A 12241-nucleotide genomic window follows, 5' to 3' on the forward strand; every position below is an offset into this window, starting at 1 on the left:
GCCAAAACCACGATTGAAATTTATTTGGAGAGCCGCTCTTGCTTAGCAACCAAAATTTTGGGCTCAATTGTGGTCATATGTTGTTTTTCTTTCTTTCTTTCATCTCTCTCTCCCACTTTCTTTTTTTCTTTTTCTTTCTCTCTCTCTCTCTGGCTCTTTGTCTCTCTCTCCCTCCCTCCCTCTCTGTCTCCCTCTGTCATTTTCTCTGGGTGTCTATCTGTCTCTCTCTCTCTCTGTATCTCTGTCTCTCTCTCCTCCTTCCCCCATCTCTGTCACTGTGTGTGTGGGTGTGTCTGTCTCTCACTCATTCACTTAATCACTCACTCTCTGTGTGTCTCTCTGTCTATCTTTCTCTCCCTCCCTCCCCCTCTGTGTGTGTGTGTGTGTGTGTGTGTGTGTGTGTAATAATAATAATAATAATAATAATAAATATTTATTTCTTAGCCGCACCCTCTCCCGAAGGACTCGGGGCGGCGTACAATGAAACATATGAAATAAATATGGACAAAACAAACATATAACAGAGACATATACCGAGACATACACAAGGAGGAGGTCGGTTGATAAATAAAACAATTAAAATACAATATTTAAAAACCCCTAGATAATTAAATATAATTAAAATACCCAGTAAAAGCCCGTCAGGAGCGATATGGTTAGATCAAAGTTGAGCCAGGCCAGCTGCTTGGAATAGGTGGGTCTTAAGCTTAATACGAAAGGAGCGGAGGTCAGAGGTATTCCTAATATCCGGAGGGAGGTCATTCCACAGGGCTGGGCCCGCCACAGAGAAGGCTCTACTCCTAGGCGCCGCCCCCCGACACTGTCTTGTGGACGGCACCTGGAGGAGGCCCTCTCTGTGCGAGCGGATTGGTCGCAGGGATGTATGGGGCAGAATACGATCCCGCAAGTAACTAGGTCCTGAGCCATGGAGCGCTTGGAGCCATGGAGTGTGTGTCTCCCTCTGTCTCTCTCCCCTCCCTTCCTCTCTCTCTGTCACTCTGTGTATGTGGGTGTGTCTGTCTCTCACTCATTCACTTAATCACTCACTCTGTGTGTGTCTCTCTGTCTGTCTATCTTTCTCTCCCTCCCTCCCCCTCTGTGTGTGTGTGTGTGTGTGTGTCTGTCTGTCAGTCTCTCTCTGATTCCCTCCCTCACTCCCTCTCTCTGTCTGTCGTCTCACTCACACACACACACACACTGTGGTCACCACAGTGTGTGTGTGTGTGTGAGTGAGACAGACAGAGAGAGGAACAGAGAGAGGGAGTGAGAGAGGGAATCAGAGAGAGACTGACAGAGACGAATCAGAGACGTACTTTTAGCTACCTGGCAGCGGCGTTTTGCCTTGGGGGGCTCCTCAGAACTTCCCAAGACTTCAGAGGGAAGTTTACAGCCCTCCCTTGGAACGCTTCGGAGGGAAGCTTCTGCCAAGGCGAGTGGCAACAAGTCTCCCAGGCTTTAATTTGCTGAGCTGTGCGCACGCGCCTGTTTTCCACGGCGTGGAGCAGCGGCGAGATTCTGGGCGGCGAGCGATGATTCCAGGGGCCATCCGGGAAGATGAGGAACGCGAGGGGGACCCTGCCCCCCCCCACTGATGCCCCCCGGAATCATCGCTCGCCGGCCAGAATCTCACCGCTGCTCCACACCGTGGAAAACAGGTGCGCGCGTACAGCTCGGCAAATTTCAGCCTGGGAGACTTGTCATGCCCGGGCTTTTGCAGAAGCTTCCCTCCAAAGCCCGAGAGGAGGGAGGGAAGCGGGCGCCCGGCTTCGCGGCGCCCTTATGACGATAGCGCGGCTCCCCAGGGAGCCGCGGCGCACACTTTGGGAATCACTGGGATAGATGATACCTTGCTCAGTAGTAGTAACTGTGAAAGGGATCTTGGAGTCCTAGTGGACAACCATGTAAATGTGAGCCAGCAGTGTGCAGCAGCTGCCAAAAAAGCCAACACAGTTCTAAGCAGCATCAACAGAGGGATAGAATCAAGATCACGTGAAGTGTTAATACCACTTTATAATGCCTTGGTAAGGCCACACTTGGAATACTGCATTCAGTTCTGGTCGCCACGATGTAAAAAAGATGTGGAGACTCTAGAAAGAGTGCAGAGAAGAGCAACAAAGATGATTAGGGGACTGGAGACTAAAACATATGAAGAATGGTTGCAGGAACTGGGTATGTTTAGCTTAAGAGAAAGAAGGACTAGGGGAGACATGATAGCAGTGTTCCAATATCTCAGGGGTTGCCACAAAGAAGAGGGAGTCAAACTATTTTCCAAGGCACCTGAGGGTAGAACAAGAAGCAATGGATGGAAACTAATCAAGGAGAGAAGCAACTTGGAACTGAGGTGAAATTTCCTGACAGTTAGAACAATTAATCAGTGGAATAGCTTGCCTCCAGAAGTTGTGAATGTCCCAACACTGGAAGTCTTTAAGAAGATGTTGGATAGCCATTTGTCTTGAACGGTATAGGGTTTCCTGCCTAGGCAGGGGGTTGGACTAGAAGACCTCCAAGGTCCCTTCCAACTCTACTATTGTATTATTGTATTGTATTATTGGAGCTAAGGAGCTAGGGAGGTGGATGTAGAGATCGCTGGGGTTTTTAGCCTAAATAAAATTCTTTCCCCTGGGAATCAAGGACGTTGGGGCAGGTGTTCGAAAGCTGGAGACTGAGGTCACCTAGCAACTGGACTACATGCTGATTGGAACATGTGACTGGAAACTCTGGGCGGGGGGGGAGTGACAAAGTTTTTATTGGGTGTAAAACCGTCGGGAACTTAGAGCTGGTTATCCACCAAGTCCTTGCCAATATGATATGTCCCAATAATAATAATAATAATAATAATAATAATAATAATAATAATAATAATAATAATAATAATAATAATAATAATTTTATTTGATTAGCCGCAACCCTCTCCCGAAGGACTCGGGGCGGCGTACAATCAAAACGGATAAAGATACACATAAGACAAACATATATACAAAAAGAACAGAGACATATACATATGTGCATGGAGGAGAGTTGACTTATAAGTGACAGTTAAAAACACAATTTAAAATCCCCTTAAATAAAATTACTAAATTAAAAAACCCATCAGGAGCGATACGAAGTTATGGTTGAGCCAGGCCAGCTATTTGGAAAAGGTGGGTCTTGAGCTTGACACGGAAGGAGCGGAGGTCAGTAGTGGTCCTAATATCCGGGGGGAGGTCATTCCACAGGGCTGGGCCCGCCACAGAGAAGGCTCTGCTCCTAGGCGCCGCCCCATGGCACTGTCTGGTGGACGGCACCTGGAGAAGTCCCTCTCTGTGCGAGCGGATGGGTCGTAGGGATGTATGGGGCAGAATACGATCCCGCAGGTAACTAGGTCCTGAGCCATGGAGCGCTTTAAAGATCGTAATCAAGACCTTGAAACGCACTCGATAGACCACAGGAAGCCAGTGCAGCTCGCGCAGGAGAGGTGTCACATGGGAGTACTTAGTACTCCCCATAATCACCCGCGCGGCCGCATTCTGGACCAACTGCAGTCTCCAAGTGCATTTCAAGGGAAGCCCCATGTAGAGAGCGTTACAGTAGTCCAGGCGAGACGTCACCAGCGCATGGGTGACTGTGCGTAGGGCGTCCCGGTCCAATAGGGGGCGCAATTGGCGCACCAGGCGAACCTGGTGGAATGCCCCCCTGGCCACGGCTGTCACATGTTCATCCATGGACAGCCTGGCATCTAGGAGGACGCCCAAATTGCGCGCCCGCTCCACGGGGGCGAGTTGAATGCCCCCAATGGCCAGGGATGGAATTATCTGGTTGAACCGGGGAGCCGGAACCCACAGCCACTCCGTCTTGGAAGGGTTGAGCCTGAGTCGGTTGTCATCCATCCAGACCCGTACGGCTTCCACACACCGGGACATCACTTCGACGGCCTCGTTGGGGTGGTTCGGGGTGGAAATGTACAGCTGAGTATCATCAGCGTACAGATGATATCCCACCCCGAAACCACGGATGATCTCACCCAGCGGCTTCATGTATGTGTTGAACAGGAGTGGCGAGAGGACCGACCCCTGTGGCACCCCACAAGTCAGGGGGCGTAGGGTCGACCTCTGCTCCCCTGCCAACACCCGTTGCGTCCGGCCAGAGAGGTAGGAGCCGAACCACCGCAAAACGGTGCCCCGGACCCCCAACCCCTCCAGTCGGTGCAACAGGATACCATGGTTAATGGTATCAAAAGCCGCCGAGAGGTCTAATAGGACCAGGATAGAGGTACAACCCCTATCTCTGGCCCTCCAGAGATCATCCACCAACGCGACCAAGGCCGTCTCCGTGCTGTGCCCAGGGCGAAAGCCGGACTGGCGCGGGTCTAGATAATCATTCTCCTCCAGATGTCGTGGAAACTGATAGGCCACCACACTCTCTACAACCTTCGCCAAAAAGGGAAGGTTGGAGACAGGACGATAATTGGCCAGCTCCGTAGGGTCCAGGGAAGGCTTCTTGAGCAAGGGTCTCACCACCGCCTCTTTCAAGGCGGCCGGGAGAGACCCCTCACCCAACGAAGCGTTCACTAGGCCCAGGAGCCAGTCGCGTGTAACCTCCCAGGATGCCAGTACAAGCCAGGAGGGACACGGGTCCAGTAAACATGTGGTAGGTCGCAGTCGTCCACGCAATCTGTCCAAATCCTCGATGACAACCAAGTCAAACTCCTCCCAAAAAGGTTTCTCAAGACTCGCCACTGGCGTCTCGACTGGGCCACTGAAGGGGACCCAATCCTTCCGGATTTGAGCGACTTTATCCTGCAGATATTTCCCAAACTCCTCTGCCCTACCCTGTAGAGGGGCCTCCCGCGGCCTCTGAAACAAGAGGGAGCGGGACACCCGAAACAGGGCGGCAGGGCGGTTCTCTGCGGATGCAATGAGAGCGGCACAATATTGGCGTTTGGCCGTTCTCAATGCCACAAGGTACGTCCTTAAATGGGCTCGTACCTGTGCTCGGTCAAATTCGGATCGGGAGGATCTCCAACGACTCTCTAGGCATCTCTTGCGGCGCTTCATCACCCTTAGCTCCTCGGTAAACCAAGGAGCCAGGGTGGATCGTTGCCGCCGGAGAGGCCGCAAAGGCGCCACCCGGTTCAAGGCCCCGGTAGTCGCATTATTCCACGCGGCCACCAGGTGGAACACCAATAAAATGTTCTTTGAGGAATAAGCCTTATTGAAGGGGATGTATTACTTGGAACCTTGACAGTACCGTTGTAACTTCGGACAGTTGCTAAACAGACGGTTGTTAAGTCAAGGAGTACCTGTACTAAATTGAGGACTACCTGTGAGTCTCCAAGGGCCCAAATTTGGACCACGTGTCCATGTGGATGCAGCCCCACCGCGCTGCAGTTCCTGATGACTCCGGCTGATGGTTGCCCTGTGCAGGATAAATTTCGCACCCTGTTAAGGAAGCTCACCTTCCATTCTGAACTGTCCTCGACCCGGTACTGGATCTGGTATTTGGCTTGGAAGAGAAAATCCTTCAGAGCGGGAGGCGCACTCCACCTCACGCTGAGCTGGTCCTCCAGGTCTCCCACTCGGCTCACGTGGACATCCGAGGGTGGATCGGTTGTGACTGTCAAGCAGGGACACGTGGGCACAAGTCAAGACTTAAAATCAAGATTAAGACTTAAAAAGGACTGTGTCAACACTCAGTGTTGTCATGGGGACAGAACGAGGGGGAGTGCATTCCACCCATACTGTCGGCTGGAGTAGGATCTCAGATTACTGCAGCCGGTTTGGGAGGGGTGCATCTATAGGGTAATGTGATTTATGACACAGACTGAAGGGAGGGAAGGAACAGGGGTAAAGTTCAGAAGTAAATCAAACAAAGCACAGGCTTGACTGCGAACAGATATTCCCTAATGGCGCTCCTAATAAATCACTGGTTTTGTATCGAAAACTTGACTCGATAGTTATGAATCAATTAGGGCATCTTTAGGAAATCTGACAGAGTGGAGGCAAAGCACAGCAAAACACATCTTTCAGTCATGCTAGTTATCTCCTATTTAGAAGTTGCCTCCTGTAAACAGAGCAAACTCCAGGAATCAGTAAAATTAAAATAAAAAACCATAGAAAATTGTAGTCCTATGACCCTGGGAGTCTGTGGACATTTGTAAAGGTGAGACAGTGGCTAGGCGCCCAAAAGGTAATTGCATGATTACGGGATGTGTATGTGTGTATCCTAGCTTCGAAATCAGGTCCTAAGTACAGCTTGACTTATGACCACAGTTGAGCCCAACATTTCTGTCAATAAGTGAAACGGTTAAGTGAATTCTGCCCCATTTTGCAACTTTCCTTGCCACAGTTGTTAAGTGAGTCACCACAGTTGTTAAGTTAAGTAACATAAATCTGGCTTCCCCATTGATTTTGCTTGTCAGAAAGTTGCAAAAGGGGATCACGTGATCCTGGGACATTGCAGCCGTCATAAATAGTTGTCAGCTGCCAAATTCTGAATTTTAATCACATCATTGTAGAGATGGTGCAAAGGTTGTAACTCTGAAGAGCGGCCGTTAAGTCACTTTTTTTCAGTGCTGTTGTAACTTTGAACAGTCACTAAATGAACTGTTGTTAAGTCGAGGACTATCTTTCCCTTTTGGGGGGACCCATCGTAACTTTGAACAGTCACTAAGCAACTGGTCGTTAAATGAAGACCACCATTATTAAGGGAAAAGGCTCTGCTGAGGATGGACATTTTATTTACAGGGATCCACTTGTTCCTAGTGGAATATTTCACTGGGAAGTTGGGAACCACCTGTTCCGACCTAGGCTTCCCCAAAAAGCACGAGGCAGATTCCTGGTCCCGACAAAACCCCTTTTATTAAATAAATGTGAATTCCTCTCATTCACATTCAGCCCAAACCCCTATAAACAGTCTTTCAAAGGAATATTTATGACCACAGACCTAATCTATCTTGGAAAGCTGCCATGTAAATATTTTCCAAATGAGGTGCTGTGCAAGGAAAGGCTGGGCACAGAGTCTCTGAGATTCATGGACAGATCTTCACACTCCTGAAACGAATGAACAAACAAATTGTTTCCTGCAAAAGCCCACTCCCCTTTCGCCCCTCTTTTATTCCCTATGGGAGGGGCCATTCACTGTCCACCTGTGGCTTTACTCCCAAGTTGACCCTGATTTCTCAGCTGTCCTTTTCTTCTGGCAGCTCTGTGCAGGTGCACACTGGGAACAGGCTCCAGCTGTTCCTCTGCCTCACTGCTGTCTAGCTCCGAAGGCAGCTGAGAACAGCCAGACGGCCCTGGCCCCCTCTCTGCCTCCGACGCATAGCCCTCGTCCGAGCCTTCCCCAGACTCCAGGACTGGCCCAGGTTCCTCCCCAACCTCCTCACTGTCCGAATCTGCTGCCAACTCCATTGGCCACTGGTGGGCCACGACACCACCTGTGCGAAGTGGAGTCCAGGCCTGGCATTTTGACAGGACTCATTGGAAATGGCTGCTGCAGGGAAAGAGGGAAAACCGGACCAACGTCTCCTAGGACAACCGCCGTCCTCTGATATCTGTGGGTCTTGGAAAAAGTGCCTCAGTGCCTCAGCTGTAGCTGCTGTATACCCATCTTTCTACAGAAGCCAACCGGAAGAAGGCCTGCCAGGCAAATCTTGCAGAGTGGCTGCATCGCCACGGTCTCTGTGGCAAGGGAAGAGCAAGAGGTCGAAAGAGCCATGAATTTAGCATCTTCTTTAACACCAGCGGTGCTTTCAGCTCTTCGTCCCTCCCTTCTTATTTCCGGTTGCAGCCCAATTTTAGACGAGCTGAAATCGAAGCTCTAATCCAGGGGTGTCCAAACTTGGGAACTTTAAGACTTGTGGACTTCAACTCCCAGAATTCCCCAGCCAGCCATGCTGGCTGGGGAATTCTGGGAGTTGAAGTCCACAAGTCTTAAAGTTCCCAAGTTTGGACATCCCTGCTCTAATCCATGCTCAGGGGTTTGATTGCATGTCGTTGGAGACCAGGAGGCAGAGCTGGGCGGGGTGGAGTTAAACGAGCCATCAGCCTAGAATCATTACGTTCCCACTAATGATTTAGTATTGAACTTTAGTTGACTAGATTCTTGTGTATAGACTTCAACAATAAATGTTCTGAATTGCAGCTTGAGGTGGGGTCCTGATTCTTTGTTCCTGACTGGTGTAAAATCAAACATGAATAGAATGGACTTCCTTGCCAAATGCGGATGGTATCTCCTCCTTTCAACATCATCTTCTATTAACCTCTTTCGGGGTGGAATCTGGGCAACTGAATGGAGCGGGAGTGTTTACTGTCCGGTTGCCTTTCCAGTTGCCAATGCGGAGTTATATTCAGCAGATATATTCTCAACGTGCGCAGAGAGAGAAATACCTGCCTCTACGTAGGATCAAACTCACAACCTCCGGATTGTGAAGCGAGAGCTCCACCTCTAGGCTACCACACCACTCCCCCTCCTTTCAACAATGCAGACTCTATATTCACATAGGCTTTGCTTAACAACTGTTTGCTTAGTGACTGTTCAAAGCTTTAACAGACTCCTCAAAAGGTATTTACCGCTCAATGTTCCAACAGCTGACACACACACACACACCCCAAAGTCACATGATCACATTTTGGGTGTTTGGCAACCGATCTGCATTTATGGCCATTTACAGCATCCTGTGGTCACATAATTTCAACTTATGGCATTTTTTTTGCTGGGAAACTCCCATTTACTTCCAGTTTCCAGCAAAATAACCATCTATTACATACAATGGTTTTGTTTAATGGCCACTGCAAAAAGTTAGTAAAGTTCAGGTCAGTTCCATGGTAACCCACCTAACAACCAGCACAACTTATGGTCGTAAGTTGAGGAGTATATATCATTGCTTTGTCCCATCTCAGCCCTATTAGTGGCTGGCTGGTGCCAACAAGGTTTGAACGTTTGGAGGGCTCAATTGAAAGGGAAAGGGTTAAAAAACAGCAAATGTATGTTTAAGGTATAAGTAAAGGTTCCCCTCGCACATATGTACTAGTCGTTCCTGACTCTAGGGGGCGGTGCTCATCTCTGTTTCAAAGCCGAAGAGCCAGCGCTGTCCAAAGACGTCTCCGTGGTCATGTGGCCGGCATGACTAGATGCCGAAGGCTCACGGAATGCTATTATCTGGTTCTTATTTTCTACTTGCATTTTTACATGCTTTCGAATTGCTAGGTTGGCAGAATCTGGGAAAAGTAACAGAAGCTCACTCCATTACGCAGCACTAGGGATTCAAACCGCCAAACTGCCGACCCTCTGATCGACAAGCTCAGCATCTTAGCCACTCAGTTATCGCATCCCTCAAATGTATGTCTGGAAGGGAGCAAAATGCCGCAGAGGAAAAAAAGGGAAAAAAAAGAAGAAGAAAGATCTTAATTAGATTAGGAGCAATTCCACTCACATATAACCTATTTCCTGCTCACTGCTTCCTTCCTGAGAGGTGAAAGATCTGTTTCTCGGTATGTCTGAACTTTTCCTACTTCTCCACAGGAGTCCAATGTATCCCATGTGAGGCCACAACATATGTTAAGGATTGTCATTATGGAGAATGACTGGCTAGAATTTATCTCTTGCCACTAGCAATTTCTCAACCTTGACAACTTTAAGACCAGGGGGCTTCAACTCCCAGAATTCCTCACCAGTCTCAGGATCTCTGACTGGGGAGTTCTGGGAATTGAAGTCTCCCGGTCTCAAAGTTGCTGTTGTGGCCCGCCAGCAGCCAGCAGAGCTGGTAGCAAACTCAGACAGTGAGGAGGTTGGGGAGAACATGGGCCAGTCCTGGGGAAGGCTCTGACGAGTGCTCTTCATTGGAGGCAGAGCAGTGGTGGGTTCCTGCGGGATCGCACCGGATCGCGCGCTCCCTTTCGGCGCTAAACCCGGAAGTACGGTCTTGCCCCGCCCCTGGCGACGGGACGACGCTTGCCTGCGCTCCACCAGCTCGGCTGGGAACGGAGACGTTTCCTCAGCGGAGCGGAGCGCCTGAAAGGGACGCAGGCTCAGCCTGCCAGGCTGCCACCACTCCACTGAAGACATTGCTGAGCAGAGAAACGTCTCCGTTCCCAGCCGAGCTGGTGGAGCGCAGGCAAGCGTCGTCGCGTCGCCAGGGGCGGGGCCAGAACGTACTTCCGGGTTTAGCGCCGAAAGGGAGCGCGCGATCCGGTGCGATCCCGCAGGAACCCACCACTGAGGCAGAGATAGGGCCAGGGCCATCCGATAGTTATCAGCTGCCTTTGGAGTCGGAGATCAGTGGGGCAGAACAACTGGAGCCTGTTCCCAGTGTGTGCATGCACAGAGCTGCCGGGAGAAGGGAGCAGCTAAGGAACAAGGCCCAACTCGGGAGTAAAGCCACAGGTGGACGGTGAATGGCCCCTCCCATAAGGAATAAAGAGGAGAGAAAGGGGAAGGGAGTTTGCAGGAGACAATAAGTTCAATTCCTTAGGGTGAAGATCTGTTCCTGACTTCTTGCCAAGTAATTGCTGCTACAGCATGGCGTTTTGAAGATATCAGCCTGGCAGCTCTCCAAGCCTGATGAAGGTCTGTAGTTGTGAAATCTCTTGGAAGACTTTTGTCCAGGATTTTGCTGGAGAGGAATTCCCTTTAACCTAAATAAAAGAGGTTTTATCGGGATGAGGAGTCAGCTTCGTGCTTTTGGGAGGCCTAGGTCAGAAGAGTTGCGAAGGTTGAGAAACGCTGCACTAACTCTGGCTCAGCCATCTCCCTTCTAATTTCAGGGATATCTTCTCCTGAAAAGTATTAAAAGCTTTTCACTCCATAGGTTTGAAAGAAAGCTCATCCTCTGTTCTAGAGCACACTCAAACCTCAAATCTACATTTCTTCCCACAAACTGATGGGATACAGAACAATAATTGACTTATATGACAACTGAGCCCAAAATTTCTGTAGCTAACCAACAGTTGATAAGTGAGTTTTGTCCCATTTTACAATCTTTTTGGCCACAGTTGTTAGGTAAATCGCAGATAAGTGAATCTGGCTTCTCCGTTGACTTTGCTTGTCAGAAGGTCGCAGAAGACATGGTATTCAGCCGGTTCGGACAGATTCAGCCAGTTTGGACCAATTTGCTCGAACCGGTAGCGGAAATTGTGGGCGCCCCCTCCCACCCTCCTTGGCTCTATGCTGTCCTATTTAGGCATCTCTTTGAGACCAGACGCATGCACGGAAGGGGCGCCTGTGAAGTGGGCATGCACAAAGCAAGCAGCCGCGCGGCAAACTGGTGATAACAAAATGTGAAACCCACCGCTGAAAGTGATTGTATAACCCCGGGACCCATCAATGGTCATGAATATGAACCAGTTGCCGAGCATCTGAATTTTGATCACATCACCATTAGGATGCTTCAACAGTCATAAGTGTGAAAAATGATCATAGGTCACTGTTAGATACTTGTCCTAACTATAGTGGTTTCCACCAAGGTGGAAGGGCTGCTGTCAGACTCAACCTTCATTGGATTGTTCTCACTGGTTGTACTGAATGAAGAGCTGTTGTTGCCGTTAAGACTGTGTGTGCCTATCCATGACCCAATCTAACAGTCACCGTTGTAACTTTGAGCAGTCACTAAACGAATGGTTATAAGTCAAGGACTACCTGTATTTAAGTGGAATCTCCATGCTTGGGAAGTCTACCCACCTGTGAGAATTAGCGGCTTGGCATTAACAATGGGGCTGTGAAGGATAATGACTGCTACCGTATTTCCCCCAAAATAACATTGGATCTTATATTCATTTTTGCTCCAAAACATGCATTACGGCTTATTTTCCAGTTAGGACTTATTTTCGGGAAAATACATTACTAAATGTGTCTGTCTGGCTGATGATCTTAACTGGGATTTATTTTGGGGGTAAGGCTTATATTACAAGCATCCTGAAAAATTATCCGGTTAGGTCTTATTTCCGGGAAAATATGGTACCAAAAGGATTTTACATGCTCATTGTGACACAGAAGGATACATGATAGCTCGGCAGTTAAGACATTGGGCTGGAAAGCCGCTGCCCAGGTTCGAGACCTGAGTGCCATGCAATGGGCAGAGCTCCCGTCCTCACCTCAGCTCCCGCCAACCTAGCAGTTTGAATGTATGTAAATGTGAGTGGATAAATAAGTACCACTATGGTGGAAAAATAACAGCGTTCCATGACATCGTGCTGACCACGGAAATGTCTTCAGACCGTGGTGGCTCAATGGCTCAGTGGAAACAGAGTCGGCAACGACAAGCAGA

General features: G+C 49.3%; 2 protein-coding genes across 2 annotated transcripts in view; one reads left to right on the plus strand and one right to left on the minus strand.

Annotated features, from left to right (window-relative positions):
* The window catches only part of FSTL3 (follistatin like 3), a 170762-nt gene that overhangs the window by 95803 nt on the left and 62718 nt on the right, over window positions 1-12241 (plus strand). The gene's annotated exons all lie outside the window — the stretch shown is intronic.
* The window catches only part of CRLF1 (cytokine receptor like factor 1), a 69447-nt gene that overhangs the window by 15600 nt on the left and 41606 nt on the right, over window positions 1-12241 (minus strand). Inside the window, exon 5 of the mRNA XM_081959834.1 lies at window positions 5435-5592. Within this exon, the coding sequence (XP_081815960.1) occupies window positions 5435-5592 (158 nt within the window). The remainder of the gene's footprint in view (window positions 1-5434; window positions 5593-12241) is intronic.

This window comes from Natrix helvetica, assembly GCF_964273705.1.
Source record: "Natrix helvetica genome assembly, chromosome: 1".
NCBI lineage: Eukaryota > Metazoa > Chordata > Lepidosauria > Squamata > Natricidae > Natrix > Natrix helvetica.